General features: G+C 35.2%; 1 protein-coding gene across 1 annotated transcript in view; it reads left to right on the top strand.

Annotated features, from left to right (window-relative positions):
- The window catches only part of LOC149797294 (uncharacterized), an 88,567-nt gene that overhangs the window by 20,621 nt on the left and 42,276 nt on the right, over nt 1–25,670 (top strand). The window contains exons 4-6 of the mRNA XM_089962012.1: nt 11,806–11,848; nt 19,096–19,206; nt 24,412–24,674. Of these exons, the coding sequence (XP_089818138.1) occupies nt 11,806–11,848; nt 19,096–19,206; nt 24,412–24,674 (417 nt within the window). The remainder of the gene's footprint in view (nt 1–11,805; nt 11,849–19,095; nt 19,207–24,411; nt 24,675–25,670) is intronic.

Genomic DNA, 25,670 nt, shown 5'->3' on the forward strand with positions numbered 1-25,670 from the left:
TGACTTGGTAGTATACTATTTAAATACCACTCTGGGAACCAGACTAATCAACAAAACATATGCAGTGATATAATACACAGATGTTTTCGAGTACAAGTGATGATTGTTGACATGATTGTAAAACAAGGATTCAGTCATTAAATAGCCCAGTTACCTGACTCATTATAGTTGGGATGATATGCAATGAGAATACAAGAAAAAAATAGCTTATTATTTTCTTAGCTACTCAACCACAACACCAGTTTTTTCTCCAGCTTTCCTAGGAAAAAGACCCCTTGGTTGTATATATGAGACATTTTACACTTTTGTCACTGCCTATTCTTTGAATATTTATGTATTACTTACACATCAAAATAATTGTGATAATTTGTATTCCTTTAACTTATTTGCAATAATTCTTACTAGTAGTTGAATCAAAATTGTTCAGTTAGGGTTTCACTTTCTTCCCCACTTGTAATCCTCCTAAAATAAACGGGAGGTTTAAAGAAACTAAATATTTCTTTATATCAGAGTAATGGGGTTAATTTGGGTTTGAAAGTACACAGAACGTTTTTCCTGAATTGCATCTCATAAAAGATTACCTAAGCTCTGCATGGCTATTTTCACTTCTAGAAGACTGGCACCGTTTACATTTAGGACCAACTAAATATCATAAGAAATCGTTTGGCGAAAGTACATTGACAATATGACCAGCCATCTAGAAGTATCCAAGACAAGATTTTCAAGATGGCCATTGTGGTTGCCATACTGGAAGTCAGAGCAGCACCATTTTCATTTAGGACCAGCTAGACATACTAAGAAAGTCACTTTCATTGAAAACCCCATGCTGATATGACTATTCATTTAGAAGTATTGATAACAAGAATTTAAAGATGGCAACCATGGTGGTTGTAGTAGATGTGTGAATGGTACCATTTTCATTTAGGACCAACTAGATATGATAAAGAAGTCCTTTAGTAAACAAAGTAATCTTGATATGAACATCCATTCAGCAGGAGAAGCTATTACAAAATTTTCAAGATGGTCATAGTGGTGGCCATGCTGGATATGCAAGCAGCACCATTTTCATTTAAGACCGATTAGACATGACAAGAATTCTGACTAAAACACCATGGCTATATTATTTTGATTTACTAGACTATGTGATGAATGTACATGAAACATTTTATGACATTCCTCCAAGTAGTTTAGAAGGTGTAGTGATAACAAACTTGTTCTATAGGATAGACAGACAATGGATGACATTGGACATCACAAGAGCTCTCCTGGAATATATCCAGAAGAGCTAAAAAAAAAATCTGTAGATATTATTGAATAGGTTGTGAAAATTAAAGAAGCCATGCTTTGAATGTGCTATTTCTGAATCATGTTATAGCAAAATATGATATAAATGGGGTTCCACTGAACATACCAAATTATGCAACTCCATAAACAGTACAAAGTGCATTAACTTTGCCTGTCACTGAAACAAAGAAAAGTTTCACAGTGCAAGCATGCCTATTTTCTGAAATTGCACTTACAAAGTATTTAATGTAGAATAAATAACAAAAAAAGTTATCATTTCAGTTATTAAAATAATTTATCTCTAAAACTTCTAGAAGTGAAAATAGCCATGGTCACCATGGCAGCTGCCTTGGGAGTAATTTAACCTTGGGAATTTATGTCATTAGTTCAGAAAGAACTCAGAGACATAGTCTGATTTTTCAGATTTTCCAAAATTATACATGGTACTTTGCTCATTGAAACTTTACTATCCAACCGAAAATATGAAAACTAATAGTCTGAGAGGAAATTTAATAGCCTTTGGCTAGTGGATTACCACTAATTTTGAGTCCAGTCATTGTATAAATTGTTGCTCAATGCAGTTTAAAAAAATAGACCACTAACATTTGCTCAAGCAGTCAACATACACACCCATGCACTGACAAGGCCATTGTTGAAATATATTTTTCATCAAAACTGATAAATTAATTTAAAAGTAATTTGCAACTCTTCAGCATTAATGCCACAGCAAATGGTTAATGCGGCCAAGTGGCTGAAAATCAACCAGTTCTTTGGTGGGCTTTAAACGCTATGCCCAGTGTCTGTCCACTAATAAGTGAAATGAGATATTTTGTGCCTGAATATACTGTAGAGTTCAGGAAATTTCATTGATTATTGTTGGACATTTGTCAGGAGCAGTGTTGATCATTGCTGCATACATGAATCCATCCCCCTTTTCAGATCTGATTGTTAACTTCTTTAATATAACTATGTCCCCACATTATGTCTTTCATATTTGAAGTCATAATATTGCTATATCCATATGCTTAAAGGAGCACTACTGCATACTATAAAAAAGATACAAAATTTCAGAAAACTCAAAAGTAGCATTAGCCTTGTAAAAACACAACTTTCTGACCCATAAAGTACATATCAGTCATTTGGATTTGCATAGATAATCTGTCAAACTTCCAGACTTGAAAAGTGATGACATCATTTTTGAGTTCTATAAATAAAGCAGAAGAATAATGAATACACATTCAGACAAATGGATGTTACTGTAGAAGCTGATGATTCCAAGTATATATAAGAGTGGTGAAGATGTACTTCCCAGAAGAAGAAATGTTTTGTGGAATATCTGCCTGTACAGAAAATGGGATTAGTTTGATCAAGAAGATGGAGAAATACAAACTAGGAGACTGCACAAAAGATACAATGGAGCTAGACACTTCCAAACAACTATCGTGTGGAATATGGGTCAAAGTAAGTTGAAATGAAAGAATGAGGGGCATCTCAAAACCATCATACAAATGGTGGATTAATTACTGATAATTTAGTTTGTACCATCATTTCAGTATCATACAGTTATCAAATAAAGGAAAGATATAACATTTTCTTGTTTGTCAAAATTACAATGTAGTAGACTTTGAATACCTAGTATTCTGAGGAACTCGGCTACCACAAGGACATGTACCATGAAATCACCTGCAGATAGTTCCACACAAAAACACAAACTTTATAAATTTTTTTGTCTAATTTTAAAACTGTTGGTAATAATAAATAATAATAATTAAAATAGTAGTAATATTCAACTGCAATGTGCATTAGGTTGTTATTTGTGGTTTCCTGTCATCATTCAGTTATGTACTTCACAAACATTCCTTCTACAGCCATGACAATTGAATGGAAAATTTACATTCTTTGAATAATTTAAGAACCATAGAAATATTGTATTAATAGGGTTGATGTTAAATAATGTTGACAGCTAGAGTTTTTGTTGTTTATATTTTTTAAACAAGTTTAAAGTCTTGCTGATGTAGTATTGTATGTGGTTTTTAGTTGTATCATTATGTTCAACTATACATGTATGTAAATTTGTTTTGTGTTTCTGATTTCAAGAAGATCTATTTCATAATGGTGTATTTTGTCAACCAATCAAAGATTTTTCTGTTTAGATTGTGTTTGAAATCTTGTTCATATTATCATTGACAGCCATAATGTTCACATTAAAATAAAATTAACAATGCCTTTTATTCCCATGCATCTTTTAAAAGGGTGGGGATCAATGTCTTCCTGCATGTCTGTGTGTCCTTCCTTGAGTATTGTATTTCTCCTATGCCATTAAAGACACAGACTTGAAACTATTTAACACGATTAGGGTTAGTCTTTAGACGTAAAAAATGGTTTCAGAGTTTTAATTATGACTCTTTGGATGGGACCAATGTCTCAGATAGTTATTTATTGTTTTAAACTTAAATATTTGAAGTTTTATCTGTGGAAATCTAAAAGTTGGTTTGAGTCACTGTTGAGATCCCCAGTTAATAGCCATATAAATGGGATATGAGACAAGACTAGACACTAGTATATCCAATACAATGTGTCATGACCCTTACTCTGTGGACTTGCCAATGACATCTTATTACCAGATATTGGTTGAAGGACATCAGAAGAAATCAGACACATTTCTAATACAGACACTGAGGAAGGAGACTGGTTGTTGGGTTGTCATTTGGGAACTGTTGAGATACCCAGCCTTTGACTTTATATAGGTTTGATTGACATGAGGAAACAAAAAATTAGATACATGTTCAGACCACTGGTTGTGCCCCTGTGGTTGGAACTTAACCCTGGCTGATAACATGAAAAATGTTAAGATCTCCATCCTGGAAAAACTGGATATGAAAAGAGACATATACATTTATCATATTGTAAAATTGGCCACTGGCCATACCCTTAGCTGTATAGATGGGAAGCATGGTGATATGCAGTGTCATGTCATTCATATTCCAGTTTTTTTCCTGTAGCTCACTACTGTAACAGTGGATAACACTGAATTTGATGTTTATACAAGCTATCATCCAGTGTGAAAACTGTATAAGTGACACTGTCCACATGCTTCTTGAAGAAAATGTGGAATCAGAGTGCATTGATACTTGTGTGGCTTTTTACAAATTCTTCAAAAATTATTCTGATTGGTAGGTTTACTTCAACTGTCCTATTTGCTGGATGATGTTGTATTTATGTACACATCAAAATGAGAGTGTGTTATTTATTCCTGAAAGTTGAGGTCACAGATTAAGGTTACATTTAGTGTTCTGTTTATGTGTGTGTATATGTGTGTGATATGGATTTTTAGCATAGATTTTAAAAAAATTATGTTATATTGTTACAATGTCTGCATTGTGGCAGTTTATAGTGATTCCACCACTGAGGCCTCATGCTGCAGACATGTAGCATGATGTCCAACCCAGTCACATGTTTCTGGCAACAGGCTGACCAGCCCTGACACTAACTTCTTAATGCTGGGCCCCAAGCAAGGCAGCTGCTAGTGCCATTTTATTATGAGTCTTTGATATGACTCATCTGGGTTCCAACCCACTACCTCCCACATCAGAGGTGGACGTTTTTACCACTTAGGCCACCAGAACAGTCATTCTACTTGTAACTTTCAGTCTGATAGAAGTAGTGCAATGAACACTGGTAAACTTTTAAACATATAAGACAAGGGTCTAAAGTTTGCCACTTTCATAGTTCTCATTTGAAATTAGAGTTGGTCATTACTATATTTATTTGGACAGATCTTGGACATCTAAAGTAAATAGCTATATTTGGTTGATTATTCCCGTAGTATTTTTAGGCAAGTTCTATTTTTGTCAGCTTCCGTATCAACCATGAAAACTCCATTGCAACAAGTTAACAAAATCTTCCCACAAAATAACTGGTAAAATTTTATTCACCGAATTGTAGGAAATATTTATTATGTCGCGATTTAGAAACAACTATGCATATCTTAGTCCCAATGATAGCCAGGTGAGAAACAAGTTTTAAACCTTCTTTAAAACCACTTAAACATTTTCAAACTTTCAAGAAATGTTAAATACAAGATGCTTTAGATTAAATGTTGTTTCTTATAGCCTCCATAGCAAACAAGCACGTTTGACATGAATCAGCCATGTGGAACCCTGTTTTAATATTTTTAAAACTTATTATGGCAGCTTAATTCAAACTGTACAAATAAGATATAAATCTTTTATATTGTCTACAGTCGCTACATGTATGGAGTACTAGAAACTGTCTAATAAGGGACCAACCATTTTATTTGACATGGGGCATTGGGCACCTGGGATTTTCTTTCAAAGTTGATTTTGTTTTAACACTATTTCCTCAAGATAGTTGATTCTTTTCAGCTAATATAATTGGCTCTAATAAATTCTTTTTCCGCAAATTAGAGCAAGATTTTTTTTTTTTTTCATGCTATCTAAATGCTGGAAATTTGTAGTTTTGGAAGTAAAGTATTCCACTCCACCCCCTAATTCTGAAAATTAAATGGATAGACCTTGGGTTTAATGCAGCCTAGAACAAAATCTCTGAACCATGTTTAATATAGTGATTACTGGCTTTTTTAGCTGCTATTTAAATCCAAAATCTAGTAAGCATATTTGGTTCTTTTAAAGTATATTTTGTTTAATTCATGATAATTTACTTTATTCAATTTTTGGAAAGAATTCAAGAGTAATGACGTGTTCAAATTATTTCAGTTTATAATATTATACCTTTAATTTGGCAGTACATGTATATGGGATTTATTTTGTCAATCAATTACTGTGGATCCATCTGTCTGTCTTTTTCATCTAAAACTTCTAAACAGCTTCACTTATTAATACTAAACTATGAGTGAATTTAGGATTTGTATGTGTGTTCCATATTATAAATAAATAAAGGACTTACCCTTTGATTCTTTTTTTTTTTACACGTTGGAAAAGTTGATTGACATGTGTCATAATGAATCTTTCAAACAGTAACCCTTTAAGATCACTCCCATGATCACATTACACACAACAAACTACTTTATCTACTGCTGTAAAACTGCATACAAAAACCACATTTCTTCAAAGGGAGTACATTACTATGCATTAAAACTTTTTCATGTGATCAGTGACAGCAGTACATAGACTTTTATTATCACATAAATTAATGTGAATGCATCAACATGCACTCCCTTCAGATTCTTTTATTATCATATAAATTAATGTGAATGCATCAACATGTACTTCCTTCAGATTCTTTTATTATCATATAAATTAATGTGAATGCATCAACATGCACCCTCTACAGTCTTTTATTATCACATAAGTTAATGTGAATGCATCAAGATGCACTCTCTGCATAGTCTTATTATCACATAAGTTAATGTGAATGCATCAACATGCACTCTCTGCATAGTCTTTTATTATCACATAAATTAATGTGAATGCATCAACATGCACTCTCTGCATAGTCTTTTATTATCACATAAATTAATGTGAATGCATCAACATGTACTCTCTACAGTCTTTTGTTATCACATAAATTAATGTGAATGCATCAACATGCACCCTCTACAGTCTTTTATTATCACATAAGTTAATGTGAATGCATCAACATGCACTCTCTGCATAGTCTTATTATCACATAAGTTAATGTGAATGCATCAACATGCACTCTCTGCATAGTCTTTTATTATCACATAAATTAATGTGAATGCATCAACATGTACTCTCTACAGTCTTTTATTATTAGATAAATTAATGTGAATGCATCAACATACACTCTCTACAGTCTTTTATTATCACATAAATTAATGTGAGTGCATCAACATGCACTCTCTGCATAGTCTTTTATTATCACATAAATTAATGTGAATGCATCAAGATGCAATCTCTACAGTCTTTTATTATCAGATAAATTAATGTGAATGCATCAACATGTACTCTCTACAGTCTTCTATTATCACATAAATTAATGTGAGTGCATCAACATGCACTCTCTGCATAGTCTTTTATTATCAGATAAATTAATGTGAATGCATCAAGATGCAATCTCTACAGTCTTTTATTATCACATAAATTAATGTGAATGCATCAACATGCACTCTCTACTTAGTTGTTTATTATCACATAAATTAATGTGAATGCATCAACATGCACTCTCTGCATAGTCTTTTATTATCACATAAATTAATGTGAATGCATCAAGATGCAATCTCTAGTCTTTTATTATCACATAAATTAATGTGAATGCATCAAGATGCAATCTCTAGTCTTTTATTATCACATAAATTAATGTGAATGCATCAACATGCACTCTCTACAGTCTTTTATTATCACATAAATTAATGTGAGTGCATCAACATGTAATCTCTACAGTCTTTTATTATCACATAAATTAATGTGAATGCATCAACATGCACTCTCTACAGTTTTTTATTATCACATGAATTAATGTGAGTGCATCAACATGCATTCTCTGCATAGTCTTTTATTATCACATAAATTAATGTGAATGCATCAACATGTACTCTCTACAGTCCTTTATTATCACATAAATTAATGTGAGTGCATCTACATGCAATCTCTACAGTCTTTTATTATCACATAAATTAATGTGAATGCATCAACATGCACTCTCTACAGTCTTTTATTATCACATAAATTAATGTGAGTGCATCAACATGCATTCTCTGCATAGTCTTTTATTATCACATAAATTAATGTGAATGCATCAACATGTACTCTCTACAGTCTTTTATTATCACATAAATTAATGTGAGTGCATCAACATGCACTCTCTGCATAGTCTTTTATTATCACATAAATTAATGTGAGTGCATCAACATGCACTCTCTGCATAGTCTTTTATTATCACATAAATTAATGTGAATGCATCAACATGTACTCTCTACAGTCTTTTATTATCACATAAATTAATGTGAATGCATCAACATGTACTCTCTACAGTCTTTTATTATGACATAAATTTTTGTGAATGCATCAACATTCACCCTAAACATAATGGTAGTCTTTTATTATCACATAAATTAATGTAAATGCATCAAGATGCACTCTCTTTTTATAGTCTTTTATTATCACATAAATTAAGGTGAATGTATCAACATGCACTCTCACACCTGTAAGCAGTAGATTACATTTTAATTTGTCATGTTGTCAAATTATGCATAGTCCAGCTCAATTCTTTGATGAGGAAAGACTCTGTATTTTGAAGTTTGATTGTCTTTAAATGCGATTTTCAGCCTTATTAGATTGAATACAAGCTTACTTTAAAACATTTTTGACATTTCAAGTCAAACAGAAAATGAAAGGAAAGTTAAAGTTTTGAACATTTATGCAGTGGTGCTCCTTTAAAATCTGACTTGGTCATTTTGAACACACCCATATAAAGTAGAGGTAAGCTATTGAACTAGTCCTGGCATTTGTGTCAACAGAGATAAAAGCATTTACACCATCACATAATGTGAATCATTCTTTCATCTCAGTTCACAGGCAACAGTTTGCATGGGTTTCATGGCACCAAATGTCTGGGAAAGGGTCTGTTGGGGATAACTTTTTACAGCTGTACCTTCTTGGTTAAGTTTGTTTTTCATTTAGCTCAAGATTTGTATTACTGTATAAATACTGTCATACCTAGATTTATGAAACTTGGTGTGTCTTATTGCAGTGTCAAAAGTAGGTCACTTTGACCTATATTTCATGTTTCAGTGACATTTGTTAAATTTTGTGTCTGTTATATTTGTCATCCTCCGTTCATGTAGAATAAGCAAACTGGAAGATTGTTTGCATATCTTATAGTACTATATCCTTACTACGGAAAATGTCACTGTGACCTACATTTCACATTTCACTGGTTCGGGTTAAGTTTTTGCATTTAGCTCATACCCAGAGAGGTTTTTAGCACTATGTATAAATATTGTTATACTCAGATTTCTGAAATTTGTTGAGGGGATACATCTTGATTAATAATATTATATCCTCTTACAAAAGTAGGTCACTGACCCATTTTTTCATGCTTTACTGACATAGGTTCTGTCTCTATTAGAACAAGACATGTACAACAAAAAAAGGCCATTATTAACTAAATTTCACATTTCCTTGCTTATTTAAAGTTTTTGCATTTAGCTTATGACCGAAGTGGGCTATTATTTCCTGTATAATAATTTTATACTATTATAACTGGAATCATGAAACTTTGTAAGAGGATGCATCTTGATGAGTAGTATACCTGCATCTTATAAGTAGATCATTGTGACTTATATTTCACACATTACTGGCTTGGGTAGGAGTTGATCATGCTTTAATCATTAAACTAAATAGTAATATATATATATCTCTGAACCAAAATGGTCGATGTTACCTATATTTCACATATTACCCGACTTAGGCTAAATTTTTGCATTTATCTCATGCCTGCATACACCCAGACCAAAAAGGTCACTGTGACCCATATTTAAGATTTTAATACCTATACATACTATGCTATTTGGGGTCATGAACTTGGGGATGCATCTTGATAAGCAACTATTCCTTCATTTCAGTAGTAGATGATTATGACACATATTTTGCCTTGGGTTACATTTTATGTTTGATGTTCATTTTTCAGCACTGTTCATGCTGGATAGGAATTTTTACTGGCAGACTTAATTTAGTGTCTAGTTGATCCTAAATGAAAATTGAGCAGATCTGATAACCAATATACTCACCATGATGGGCATCCTGATAATCTTTTTATTGCTACGCTTCCTCAGTTGATAGTCTTATTGGCATGCGGTTTTCACTGACAGACTTATGACATCTTGTTGGTCCCAAATAAATATGGTTCTAATCTTATATCTAATATGGCCACCATGAAAGCCACCTTGAAAAAATTATTACTACTTCTCGTGGGGCCCCAGGTGGCCAAGTGGTCTAAAGCGCTGTCTGTTACGGATCACTGCCATCTCACCTCTGTCTGCGTGGGTTTGAGTCTAGGATTCGGCCAATGTGGGTATGTGAGAAAGCTTGCCAGTAGCTTCTCGTGGGTTGGTGGTTCTTTCCAGGGTTTTCCAGGGTTCTTCCTCCACCATTAATACTGGCCACCATGCATAGCCTATCATGTGCTGAAAAATGGCGTTAAACCCAACAACATCAACAACTACTTCTCGTGAATGGATGGTCATACTGTCATGGGGTTTTCACCTGAAGACTTCTTATGATGTGTAGTTGGTCCTGAATAAAAATGGTGCCAACTTTAAATCTGATATGGCAACATTGGTGGTCATCTTCCAAATCTTGTTTTGCTTATGATTGTGAAAGATGGTTTGACCAAACAGAAGTTTAAAAGAACAAATGGTTAATTTTGGATGCTTGGAAATTCTTTTCAGGCAACAAAGCCTCAAACCATTCTAAGGACTTTTTCTTTTTCCTCTACAAATGTTTGATGTAGTCCGGTTTTGTTATTATTTCTTTATTATATTCTTGGTTTGAGAAGCATGAAGCATAAAACATGCATGCATTTGATTAACATTTTTCAGCTGGTAAGTATGGATTATCATACATTTAATTGGTCAAATGTAAATGAAAGTTAAATTTTATTCAGTAAGTGAATTAATTTTGGCTTGAGTGTATAGACTTAAATTTTGTTGGTAAAGCTTCAGCCAGAATTTGTTTCCTCCAAGCTCACATTCTTGGGTACTAATGCATGTGAATTTACATGAAATTACAGTAGGTATGAGAATCTTCAGGGATATGTTCTTTTTTCAGTTTTTCATCATTCGATGATTTGTGCATCGCATTGATCTCAGTTACTCTTGGTGCTGATTTGCTTTTTGGTCATTTTTTTTAGACACTTTGCACATAGAGTCACAGAAGTTGGTATTAGTTGTGTCAGCTTTTGGTTTGAAGGAACACACAAAATATACCAAAATTTGCAACCTATGAATAAAAATGAATTTACAGTATTCTTGATTTCCAGTCCAGTCATACAGTCATTTTCTTGTTACAGCTATGGGCACCCCACTTGCTGGGCAGATATTTTATAGAACTTTGAACTGACACAGGTTGTTTCTGGTCGAGGGGTTAATGTCTCAGTCTACTGGGCAAAAATATATGTGGTTGGTTTTTAATTACTTTGTTTACAACTAATATAAAATTAATTGGGATTAATTTAATCTTCATGATGTTTGTTTGAAGGATAGAGAAATCATATTCTTTGAGGGTTAGATTTTCCCTATCCTGCTTACATTATATGCAGGAAATAATCTGTTTATTTAATTTTCTTAGCTTTCTTACAGTGAAAAGTGTGTACATCTAGAGTGTATCAGTTATGTAAAGGATGTCGTACAGATAATTAGAATACTGTATTGATGATGCTAGATAAATAGTATCGTACAGTGCACACTATCTGATTTGCTTCTTATGTAAGATGAATTTGTCTTGCTAAGAGCAAATATTATTGTGTCTGCTTGATAAAAAATTTAGCTGACCTGTTGACTTGCTCCCATTTTTCTTTCAGCTAGCAACCCAGCGAGCAGAGAGTAGAAGAAAAGCACAATATGGTATACGTGAGAATTGTATGCCCCCATTTGGTCTTTTCATGGTTTAAATATTAATTGAAATATCACTATGTTGTGAATGAATATGAAGATAGTAAATAAGGAAACCAAACAAAACTAACCTAAGACTCCTTGAAGTGGGTTTAATGTAACCAAACTAAAATATTGTACTACTTTGATACCATGTATGAGTAAATAGGAAACTTTTGAATTAATTAAGGATCAGAATTTCTTTTCAGTCTTCTTTATTCATTTGCAAAAATTCGTTTTTGTTGGTAATACTCAAGTTTACTTCAATAAGAACATTCTTTTGTGAAAACCTTGTTTGTGTTTATAAATTTATTTGCATAGATTTATTGGTAAATACTTGGCAACATTTAAATTGCTTAAATATGTTGAAGTTTGATAGAGTCTAACAGTTGCTAGAATTACCAAGTTTGATAGAGTCTAACAATTGCTAGAATCGCCAAGTTAAAATGCTTGAAACATTTATTGTTGATATTGTATCACATGTATTGCACATTATTTTATGGCATATCATATATTCACTGCCTTTGCTCAAAATTATTTTAAATTTATATTTAGAATTTTAAACTTTTCATAAGGAGGATACCCAAATTTGATTTTCTCCTGAAATACTTCCAGACCTAATAGCAGCAATAAAACATATGGCTTTAAAGAAAACAAACCCAAGAAGTTTGGTAGCTGATACTGACAGATCCATGGGTCAGAATGAACCCTTCTGGTCACCATTTTTGCCCTTGGTTGGAATTGCAGTAGTTTCCCAGTCATGACACCAGGGGTAGGGCCATTGGGAAAAAAAGGACAGACCTGGGAATCAATGCTGAGTACATCAGTTAACTCCCCTTGTAATGCCAAGTAATTACAGTGGTTCCTTGACTTACAAGTGTCGCAACTAACGAGTTTTTCAAGATACGAGCCATCTCTCGACCGAATTTTTGCTTTTAGTTGAGAACTAAAATTTGGGTTACGAGCCAGCTTCAGATACCCCACTGCTAGTTGGCGCAGCGAATGCCACAGTGAACGTCGCAACATCCGCCCAGCATCCAGTGTCTCACTCGTTCACTTTAAGGGGTTAGCTCGCAGTGGAAGCATCAGTGTTGTGCTCGCATTTGTTCTTGCAGTTATTTTGCAAAACTTCGTTTTTCCAACCATGGATCCGAAGAAAGTGAGTGCGAAGGACAGTGCTGAGAAGAAGAAGCAGATGATGTGCATTGAATTAAAAAAAGAAATCAAAAAACATGACCAAAGTGTGCATGTAGTTGACTTGGTGAAGTAGTACGAGCGTAGCACTTCTACGATCTGCACCATACTGAAGCAGAAGGAGTCAATAAAGGCTATAACGCCAGCCAAAGGTGTTAAAATAATTTATAAACAGCGGACATCTATCCATGATAATATGGAGAAGCTGCTGATGGTGTGGTTGATGGAGAAGCAGCTCGCAGCAGATACTGTGACAGAGGCTATAATCTGCGAGAAGGCACGAGCTATTTACACTGATTTGCCACATGAGACCCCAGGCACTTCGACGGACGAGGCATCAGGCGAGCCATTTAAAGCCAGTCGGGGCTGGTTCGAGAATATTAAAAAAAGGACCAGCATTCACTCCGTTGTTAGGCATGGTGAGGTAGCGAGCGCGGAAATGAAGACAGCTGAGGATTACCTCAAAACTTTTGCTGGAATTATAGCAGTAGAAGGATACATCCCCCAGCAAGTCTTCAACTGTGACGAGACAGGACTCTTCTGGAAGAAGATGCCAAGGAGGACTTATATAATGGCAGAGGAGAAGAGTGTGTGTGATTTTGATTTTTAACGTAGCTTTAACAATTTTTCAGTCATATCACTACGATGTCTGCAGTGTGGCAGTTTTAGTGATGTCTAGCACTGGTGCATCATGCCGCAGACATGTGGCATGATGTCCCACCCAGTCACATTATCCTGACACCGGGCCCACCAGTCCTAACACTAACCTCTTAATGCTGAGCGCCAAGCGAGGCAGCTGTTAGTACCATTTTTGTAAGTCTTTGGTATGACTCAACTGGGGATCGAACCCACGACCTCCCGCATCCGAGGCGGATGCTCTAACCACTAGGCCACCAGAGCGGTCCAGAGGAGAAGAGGATGCCAGGCCACAAACCCATGAAGGATGGGCTAACCCTCGCACTGTGCGCCAATGCGAGCGGCGACTGCAAGATTAAGCCGCTGCTCGTTTATCATTCGGAAAACCCCAGAGCCTTTAAGTCACATAAGATTCTGAAAGAAAAACTGCATGTTATGTGGAGGGCAAACCCGAGGGCATGGGTCACCAGGCAGTTTTTTGTGGAGTGGGTGAATTTGGTCTTTGGTCCTGACGTTAAGACATATCTCAAGGAAAATAACCTACCCCTGCAAGCCCTTCTCATCCTGGACAATGTACCTGCTCACCCACCTAACCTTGAAGATGACATCCTCGAAGAGTTCAAGTTTATAAAGGTTCTCTACCTTCCACCCAACACCACCCCTATCCTGCAGCCCATGGACCAGCAGGTGATTTCTAATTTCAAGAAGCTCTTCACCAAGCACCTGTTCTGCCACTGCTTTGAGGTGATGGAGAGCACAAACCTCACCCTTTGAGAGTTTTGGAAGGACCACTATAATATCACCTCAGAATTATCAGTATGGCCTGGCAGGGTGTTACAAAGAGGGCCTTGACCTCTGCGTGGAAGAAGCTGTGACCTGAGGTTGTGTCTAAAACCTACTTTGAAAGACTCGAACCCAAAGCGGCAGTGGTGGAGTAGATTGTATCCCTTGGCAAGTCCATGGGCCTGGACATGGATGAAGGTGACATTAACGAGCTCGTTGAGGAGCACTCCTAGGAACTGACAACAGAGGAACTAAAGGAGCTTCAGACGCAGCAGCACACGGAGGTTTTGCAGGAAATAGGTGACGCGGAGGAGGTTATCTTTACAAGTGAGATAAAGGAAATGTTGGGAATGTGGGAGAAACTTTCAGACTTTATTCAAAAGAAGCACCCAGAAAAAGTTGCAACTGGGCGTGCGACGGTGCTATTTAATGACACTTGCCCAACTCATTTCAGAAACATTCTGAAATGGAGGATGAAACAGACCTCATTGGACAGGTTTTTATCGAAAACCCCTGCAGATGAAAGTGTGGAAAGCGTGGCGAAAAGGGCAAAAATCAGCAAATAAGATTCAGTTCTTCACTTCAGCCTTTCTCCTCCACCTCCATCAGCATCTTCAAGTCATCTGATCTCCAAGGTAAATGCTGTACATTATACTTAATAAAACCAGTTTATTGCAGTACATTCTATTGTATTGTGTTTTTATTCAATATTCGTTATTTATAAGTACATTTTTCTTATTTAAAAACATGTAACAACAAAATTGCGGTGTTTTTTGGGGATCTGGAACGGATTAATGGCATTTCAGTTCATTTCAATGGGGAAAATTGATTTGACATACAAGTAATTTGAGTTACGAGCTCTGTCACGGAACGAATTAAACTCGTAAGTCAAGGAACCCATGACTGTATATATTTTTAATAGTGGGTGGAGTTAGGAGCAGTTCTTAAAGGTATGGCCCAGAAGCAGAGACCCAGTTGCCAGGGCTAGTTGTATAAATTACTTGGTCTTTTAATCATTTTAATATTAATTAACTGTGCTTCTGCAACTGGTGAAATATTTGAAAGATAAATGCGTGCATCATCACAAGTGAGCTTTGAATTCCAATGTTGGACCTTGGTTACCATGGATAGAGGTCACTGTGTCCCTTACCCTCCAGAGTTGGGGGACACATAACAATTTAAATGGACAAAGAAAAATCATTGCATATAAAGTGCTACAGTATTGACTTACCCTCCCATTTGTTTGCACATACCTGCCATATTTTCAGACAGTTGGAGAGAGTTTGAGACTCAGTGTGTTTTGAGGTCCCAAGGCGCAGGTGGGCAGTGCACGTAACCAAAAATAGACAATGTCCAATCAAAATTAAGCTATCTTTTCATATAGAATGATTGGAAATTCAAATCTGAATAGAAGGAAATAACTTGTCTGTTTTCATTTAAAGCATTTATTACATTTATAAAGAGAAAAAGTAGTTGATACACTTAGTATTGTCAGATATCATCACCATACACATATATGCAAAGACCCACATAATCAGAACCACACCAACATCAAATAAAATCATACATGTTTCTGTACTTTTTTAAAATTCTTGGGATGGCAAAATATAAGCTTAATCAGATGGAGGCTTTGCATTAGGGAGTTTGAAGGTAATGCAGATGTCGTTAGTGTTCATCTTTGCACTGACTAGAGACTGAATGGTACTGTTGTTCAAACTTCCCTCCTGGATTCTCTGAGCAAATCCTGGTCAGAACTGTATTTGATGCAGTCTGACCACAAGATATGCTTGTCTTTATAGCAGAATTAATATACATGACATTTGTGACTGACCATTTCATTGGGGTGAAGGGGGAGGGTATTATGGAGACTTTATAGGGAATACAGCAGCAATAAACACCTCTGTCCAGTGTGGACATTTATGATTTATCAACACAAATCAGCTTTGCAAACACAAGCATGTACCTGTTGTCTTTCAGTCATTTTCATGGCTAAATCACCCTGATTATCAGCATGTTTCAATCAATAGTTAGTATTTTAGCAAGATTAGGATAAATGTTCAGTTCAGCATGACATATGTTACAGGTGTAAACTTAGATTTTGATGGACATTGTACGCTCAAGATTCTCGCCTTGCTGCTGTGCTTCACAAAGTAAATCTCTGTTAAGCAGGAGTTCCATAATTCATATTTGCTGGGCTTTGCTTACTTGCAGACAAGTTATTACTTCCTGGATCAAAATGAATCACTTTTAAACATTTTGGACAAATAAAAATGGTTTTCCTTTATATTTTCTGTATGGAGTAAAAATGTTGCAGTTGTTCAGAAAGTTGCCAGTGATCCATAATACAGATGGATTAAACGTTCTTATTCAAGGCAATGATGTGTAATACATTTTGTTCTTCAACAATATCTAACATTTCTCTGACCTATAACTTAACACTTCATACTAACCAGTTAAGTAATATGTAAAATGGTGGTTGTTTACACCTGACCTCACTGAGTTTTAATTCACTCTACGATAAACAGCCCCAGATATAGTTTTATAAGAGGTTTAAGCAGGGCTGTTTACTGTTTACACGTGCTATACGTTGTTGGTATGTACTGAATTGATGTTTCTGTGTTTTGTTTCTCTCTCCAAGCTTAATGAGTATCATGTTTTCACAATACAGCCATGTCATGAGGTATGGGAATGAAAAATTGTGTTTATAGCATGACACCTCATGCTATAGCAGGTATGGTTTGTACCACCTTATTGATTTAAAAAATGAAAAGAATCAGTGATATTAAATGTGCACAAAGCTTTTTCATTTCGTTCATCAATTTATGACTTCTGCTGTTAGCACTTAGGTACCATTCATATTGAAAACATATGCGAGTGCTTACTCACAGGGACAATTAAGCTCTATTTTCTTACAACAAAACTTACTGACAATTACGTGTGACTGGAAAAGATAGATTACTAAGAATGTTGGTAATCTCCAGATTTGATTTCTCAGATGGCTAATGTCTTCCTTCATCAAAGAGGTTAGCTCCTATCACTAAGTGTATCAATGCTTGATTATTGTCATACTTGGACATCATTTACAAAAGGGAACATGGGCCTTGAATTTAACATAAATTTCTTTGTAGTCAGAAGGAGTCATAGACTAAGAAATTTAATGTTCCTGCTGAATTTTGTACTAGCTGATTGGTGATTACTTTATTAGTCATCAGACTAATTAAATTATGAAAACTACTTATCCAACAGGAAATTTACTTGTCCTTGGGCTAGCTGACAATTGTTAATATCAAGCCTGGGAATATCCTGGTCACAACAAGGATCTTTCCAAACTGATGTCCAGTTTTCACCTGTCCAGGCCTGTCTTGTTCACCTTGTTTCCCAATGGAATCTATATGGGTCTTGATGTGGTCCAATTCTCCAAAGTTTGAATGCTTAAAATCTATTTGCCTGTGATAAAGCTATAAGACTTGTTTCCTAATTGTTAAGCTTCACTGTGCAGGATGAGTGAGCTACATGCCATGTCTTTTTATCCATAACTACCTTGAGTTCCATGCCAACATCTTGGCCATACTGGTGATGCAAGCTGGTTTTATCTCCAGGAAGGACTATCTTCTACGTGCAATCAGAAAATAATAATTTGGTCCTTCTCTTTTGATGTCAAATTGTTTTTTAAAAATATTTTCATAGTAATGTTGCTATCATGTTAGGAAAATGATGATTCCTTTTCTGAGGACACATTCGTAATTGCATTGAGCAGTGACAAATATTAGAGGTTGAATTTTCTTGAATTTCCTCTTGCTCGTTCTATTCTCCAACATGTTAATGTGATCATATAATGTGTTCAGTAGAGAAAGGAATTTTTTTTTTTTGTTTAAATTATGTTTCTCCAAGAATAATTACACAATCACATTATAATTAATGCCTTTGCTGCAAATGAGAGCATCCTATTGTTGGTTTTGGTCAAGCTTAAATACATAAATATCTGGTATATGCATGTCCATCTAGCAGGGTAAGGAGAGGTAATTTATAAGAGTTGCTTCCCTTGATATAAATGCTACATTTTTCAACTATTTGGGGAGAACTGAGATCAGGGAGTAGAGGAATTTATTCTTAATGTTAATGCATTCATATATATATTCTGGAAGAAGTGATTTAATGAAAATTTCCTTTCTGGTCATACGAATAGTTCTATCTTAGTTTGCATCAGACTATGAACACATAGGGTCATGGAAGACTCCTCGTGATTTATTGAGTTGAAGACACATCATTCATATTAGTTTTTGTGTTCTTAGGTCCTGTTGCAAATATTATATGCCACAGTGTGGCATAACCTGTTTTTCAGTTTACTGATGTTTTGTATATAATTTTGCAAGTCTATATAAATGAAATTTTACACTCATATTCATGAAATTTATTACACATATAAGAATACAGCATGCCACTGCAACTTTGATGCTTATATTTGACTGATTAGTAACTTTATAATTGAATAAAAACTTGACTAATGAAATGCCTTGTTCTGTTATCAAAGTCTTCATTATCTTTGATTTATATTTAGCTGTGTGATGATGCCATTCTATTTCATGCACCTTTGGCTTCTCTTACAGGGATTGACAGCACTGATCCCCTAGAGACACTTGCAGCTATCACACTGCTGGAGATGGGATATCCACGTGACACAGTCCGCAACTCCATTATCATCCTCCGTCGACAGAGAGGTTAGAATATGTTTGGAATGAAGGAATTGTTTTCTCCAGGCCTTGCTTTCTTAAAATGTACTCTACTCAAAATAATTCTCTCCAAAAAAAGAAAGACATCCTATAAAGCTAAATTTAAGGTTAGACTATCTCAGTTTTATTAAGCTGAAATTAACCAGCTTATTTCAAAACATAGATTTACTTGAATTATTCTATTGCAATTAACACAGAATAGTCACTAAATTTGATCTGTGTCTGTACTTGGAGCTGAGACATTTTAGTAATATCTCAAAACACTAGTTCCTTGAAATTTGTTTTAGATACTTTTCCACTGCAGTACAAAAATCTGATGTTCTTTATTAAAATGGGCCTTGAATTAAAGATTGGATACATTATTTAGACAGTATTTTTTAGCAATTTGGGTTGTGATGTCAAATTAATAAGTCCATTTTGTAGTTTGTCATTTTATTGAACTTTAGTAAAATTTCTACTCTACATTTTACATTTTGCATAGGGCTAAATTTTAAAGATAAATAATTTCCCAGGTTTTCCACACTGTCATTCTGGGTATTTAAAAAAGACCTTTTTTATCTTTGTACCATATATTAGTTGTCAAAAGAACTTTTAATTCTTTAGTTCCTTTTATTTTAGTGCATGATTTATGGGTGGAATTTGGGTTATAGAGTATAGTTTGACCTTATTTCAAATTGCACCTCTAGCACCACCTGGTCATTTTCTCTTCATGGACTTCAGAGGTAAATTTGAACAAAATGAGCTGATAACTTGTTTTGTACTTTTTATATATCTTTAATTGTAATTCATTTATGACAATTTCAGAAGTTGGCATTGTCTACCCTGCCAAAATTCCTTTTCTCTACTTTAATACATGTTAAAGTTAGTGTACTTTGGATCATTCAGGCCCTTTTTCAGCACATGGGAGAAGCCATTTTGATAGCTGTCATCTTTAGATAGTGCATCGTTTCCATAATAAATAAATTTCAGTCACAGTAAATGAGAGTAACATGGAGGTATGCCATCATTTTTTCCATTGTGCATGCTGCCAATACAAATAACTTCATTTATAATGGTCCCTCTTGTAGAAGTACATAATAACTGGAGAGTAGAACCATTACTAACATAACAAGATATTTATCATGTGACAGTGTCATAATAAATCCATGGACACTTTAGTCATATGACCAAAATCAACCCAAATACTTCAGAATCAGCAAAAGTCACATCTGAATGTTTGCTTGGTATTGATGGAACATCTGCGTATCCACTGGCCACTCTGGTGGCCAAGTGGTTAGAACAATAGCCTTGGATGCAGGAGATCACGGGTTTGGACCCCAGCCTAGTCATACTAAAGACTGGTAAAAATGGTACTAACAGCTGCTTCGCTTGGCACTCTGATGTTAGTGTTAGGACCGGTTGGCCTGGTTTCAGCATAATGTGACTGTGTGGGACATCATGCTACGTGTCTGCAGCATGATGCCCCAGTACTAGACATCACTATAAACTGCTACACTGCAGACATCATAGTGATATCATGTACATTTTTTAAAGCTACCGTAAAAGTCCAATTCACAATCCTGCACACACTGATTATCCACCAGTACTGACTGCAGTAATTGCAATCTTTTATCAACAGATAAAATAGACCCCTTACCTGTGACCACCATACCAATGCATGTTTGCAGAGGACTGAGTTATTGGAATTGATTACACTGTTTAGTTGAAATACCGACCCTCTCTGTGGGTCAGGGTTGCTGTCATTGTTCTGGGTCTCTAGTGTTGTATTATCACAATGTATTATAAAATTCACTTGAATTGGCATTTTATTATATGATACAAGTTTTGAAGTTTTACTGTCATGCAGCATTTAACAGTGCCATTTAGCAGATGTATTACTATTAAGTAGATTCAGACTTCTTATTGGACATGAAATACTCAGCACTGTATCAATACATTCATAAATTCCTTCTCATGAGACATTAAATGCACCTTCCTGTATCAATGCATTCATAAATTCCTTCTTATGAGACACTTAATAACTGTTGTTTATTGTATAACTTTCACTTGTTTTGTTGTCATGACACCATGTTATGAAATCTTAAATTTGGTCCTGCTAGCAATAAACTTGCTGTATAACTTTCTGTTTTGTCTGCATTTGTGAAGGTTTTAACATTACAACGGTGCATGGTTACTCAGTTTTATTGACATTATCCAGTACATGAGATAGACTGGGCTGCAGTTGGTGTGACAGGTGTTTGTTAACAGGAGGTGGAAATTGTGGATACTACCACATCATGTACAATAATAATAATAATAATAATAATAATAATGACCTTATTTAAAGAGGGTAACACAATTAGCTAAAAACTAATCTACCTTGAGGCCCTCATACAAAGGAATTTATTTATTTAAGCTGCATCTCTGAAGCCACTGAATATATTGGGTTTGGAAGAAGGAAATAGAGTGGGCATTTCTAATCTCAGCTGGAATACTATTCCAGAGCAGAGTTCCAGAGTATTGGAAACTTTTTTTAAATAACTCCTTATTTGGTTTGGGAATTTTATACTGTTTGGTAGACATGGATCGCAGGTGGGGAGTATTACCAGGTAGCCTATATTGGAATAGTGATTGTAAATATTCAGGAGCACTATTCTGAGATATCCTGTACATTAATTTGGCTTTTCTCAAACAGATTCGGTCTTTAATAGGTAATATTTTTAACCTACCAGCTAAACTTTCCTTGCTTTCTTTCTGGATTGATATTAGCCCAAATGCTCTTTTTTGAAGATGTGCCAGCTTTGCTATGTTTTTATCATTTGAATTACCCCATACTGTACTACAGTAGTCCAAATAGGGTTGTATGTAACTGTTATAAAATAGTTTCCTGTGCCTTTCAGGGAGAAAATGTCTTATCCTACTGAGAAGCCATAAACTTGAATTGACTTTTTTACTGGTATGTTTGATATGTTCAGTCCATGATAGGTTATTATCTACCAGAACACCAAGTAGCCTATCATGACAGACTATTTGCAGATTTGTATCCTTCCATGTCAGACATAGTTCATCACTATCAAGATTTGTCCTTCTTTGCCGTGTTGAGATAAGTAATATTTTAGTTTTACCAGTATTTACCACCATGCCATTACATGTGCACCAGTTTTCCAGTTTGTTTAGTGCATTCTGTAAAGAAATTTCGAGCTCATGCTTTGTGTTTTGGATGTCTGACAATGTTGTGTCATCTGCATAGAGATCTGTAGATGATATTGAGTCTCTTAGTAAAAGTGGTAAGTCATTAATAAATAAAATGAATAGTAGTGGACCTAGAATTGAGCCTTGTGGTACTCCATATCTAATTGTTTCAGGTTCAGACGGAACATTATTTATGTAAACATGTTGTGTTCTCTCATTTAAGTATGAAGTAAACCATCTAATTGTTCTTTCATCACACTGGTAGATTTTCAGTTTCTTCAAAAGGATTTCATGATCCACCATGTCAAAAGCTTTCCTGAAATCTACAAATACAGTTCCTATTATTCTACCTTGGTCAAGTGCTTGAAGCCATTTATCAGTTAGGGAGATCAAGGCAGTCTCACAGGAATGGTTCTGTCTAAAGCCTGATTGATTAGGGTGTAACAGCAAGTGTTTGGTTAAATATGACATGAATGAGTCATGGACATGTTTTTCAATCAATTTTGACAAGTTTGGTAGTATTGAAATTGGTCGGTAGTTATCAGCATCATCCTTAGAACCAGATTTGTGAATAGGAGTTACTTTTGCAGTTTTCCATATTTTGGGGACAGATGAGGTTGCAATACTTAAATTAATTATGAATGTTATGCTATCTACAATAGCAAAGGCAGAAGATTTAATGAGTCGTGGACCAATCTGATCAAGTCCTGTAGCTTTCTTGGTATCAAGTTCACTGAGACATTTTTTAACAAAGTTTTTTGACACTGGTGGGATAGAGAAACATACCTCCTTTGAGATTTTACTGCTGCAGAACTTTTTCAGTTCATTAAAGTTGTTTTCTATCACTGGCTCTTTTAACTTTGTGGTAATGTTGATGAAAAAATCATTGAAAACATTTGCAATGTCAGTTTCATCAGTGACTATGGTGTCATTTACCAGAAGTGAGTGAATTTTATTTGTCTGTTTTTTGTGCGTTCCTCCAGTGAGTTCATTGAAGACTTTCCAAATGGAGTTTGTGTTGCTCTTTTTGTTTTCAAGTAATGATTGATAATAAGTTTTTTTAGCTTTTTTGATCATACTTGTTATTTTATTTCTCCATACTTTATATTGTGCATGGTTTTCCATAGCCTTGAATTTGTCTCGTGTTTTCATAGCATCTAGGATTTCAGTAGTAAGCCAATTAGGTTGAAAATCAGTCTTTACTCGATGTACTTTCAGTGGTGCATGCTTAGATACTACATCCATAAATAAGTCAGTCCACACCCTCATGGCTTCATCTATGTCATCCAAATTTTGGATCATACTCCATGGAACTTTATATAGGTCATTGAGAAATTGTTCTTCATTAAAAGTTTTGAACGATCTGTAAGTGATCGTTTTATGTGTATTTTTCTTATTTTTCTTGCATTTAACCTTTCTTGTCAAAAAAGTAGGATAGTGGTCACTAAGACCAACATTTGGTACATTAACACAAGCCACATTGTCTGGTAGGTTAGTATAAATGTGATCAATAAGAGTGCTTGATTTTTCTGTTACCCTTGTAGGCTCATTTACCAGCTGGTCTAGGCCTAATGATTCAATAAATTCCATCCAGTTGTTCCTTATTTGAGTATTGAGAAGGTCCTTATTTATATCTCCGAGTATATATGTTTCTTTCTCCTGTGCTAGAACACTTTCTATTTGTTTCAAAAAGTTATCATTCCAAAATGCTTTGGAGGAAGGTGGTCTATAAATGAAACCAGCTAGGAAAGATTTTGCATTATTTTGAAAAATTTCCACCCAGATACTCTCAATTTCATGTGACTCCAAGTCAAGTCGCCTTTTTACATTTACATCTTCCCTAATGTATACAACAAGACCCCCCCCTGCTGTCTCTCTGTCCTGTGAGAACAACGGTATTTTAACTAACATAAGTGACAGCAGCTTTGCAGAGTAACCAAAACAGAAGTCAAATAAAATTTTAATTGGAATGTATACAGATCACTCATATAATGTATAGTAATATAATGAACTTCCTTGCAGAACCTGGTGCCGATATAAGTGCACTGGAAGTCCTTGATTTCATCTGGAAAGAGGAAGACATTGAGCGGCAGCGACAAGATGAGGAAGCCAGCCGCTCCTATCGCCCTGGTGATCCAAAACCACCAGCACTACCTACTTTAATGGAGCGGCTTAACTTAGGTGGCTCACCTGCAGTTGCCCAGGTTACTGTGCCGCAGTCAGCTTCAATTGCTACCACAACGTCCTCCCTCACAAAAGTTGCCATGGCAATCAGCTCTACATCAGTTAGTATTTCTGTTGCCATTGTTGACAGTATTATTATATACACTGCCATTAAGTTCGTTGCTGAAGTCATACCTCTTTGAGGATAATTATTGAGAGCATTGATACATTCATTTGTAAGAGATTATCAACATTATTAACCGTGAACCCAGCTTAGTATCAATATCTGGCCTACATTTGTGTCCATTCTTTCATAATACTTTTTCATTGTACTTAACCTGAAGCTATGATGATGAAAAACTTAAGTCCGATGGATAAATTATTGGTAAAGCAAATGCATCAATTCGTCTGTCTGTCCATGGATTTATCTCAGTTTTAATCACTGGGGAGAAATGTACTAAACTTGGTAGATAAGTTGCCCACGTCAATGAAGTCTGTTAGATGGACATATATTTTGAAAATGTATTCATTGACGCTGATAAGAAACATTTGTTGGGGTGATACTCATGTGACTTGCTTCTGACAAAATTGATCTAAGTGCAGTACATCTTGTGTAGTTGGGAAGTGAGAGTGGAGAAGTAGAAGTCAGAGTGGAGAAGACTTAGAAAAAGCATTCCCACATTTCCACTTTACAAACTCATACAATTGTGGCATTTGAAGGTGAAGAATTGCCCTGTATACCACACGTTATCAGAGCTATTCTACCGAGTTGCAGTGTAGAGGGCACCACCAACTGTTGCAGATCATTATGCATGCTCAGAAATCGGACTTATTTTGCAGAAGAAGTGCATAGTATACCCAAATTGTTTTTCGTTTTTTATATTGGGTGTTACCCTATCTTGGAAGTAAGTGTTTTATAAGAGGAGATATTCTGCTTCTGCCATTTATACTTTACCTGGTAATTTATAAATAAATATTTTAGTTACATGTATATATGTGAGCGCCAATGACAATTTGTAATATGATCCCAAAAGGCAGCATTTTAAGCTCAATTCTTTATTATTAATAATGCTACATATGCATTTTTACAAAGTTGCTTAAATCGTCACACGTTGAAG

This window comes from Sinohyriopsis cumingii, chromosome 6, assembly GCF_028554795.1.
Source record: "Sinohyriopsis cumingii isolate HCF-2022 chromosome 6, ASM2855479v2, whole genome shotgun sequence".
Taxonomy (NCBI): domain Eukaryota; kingdom Metazoa; phylum Mollusca; class Bivalvia; order Unionida; family Unionidae; genus Sinohyriopsis; species Sinohyriopsis cumingii.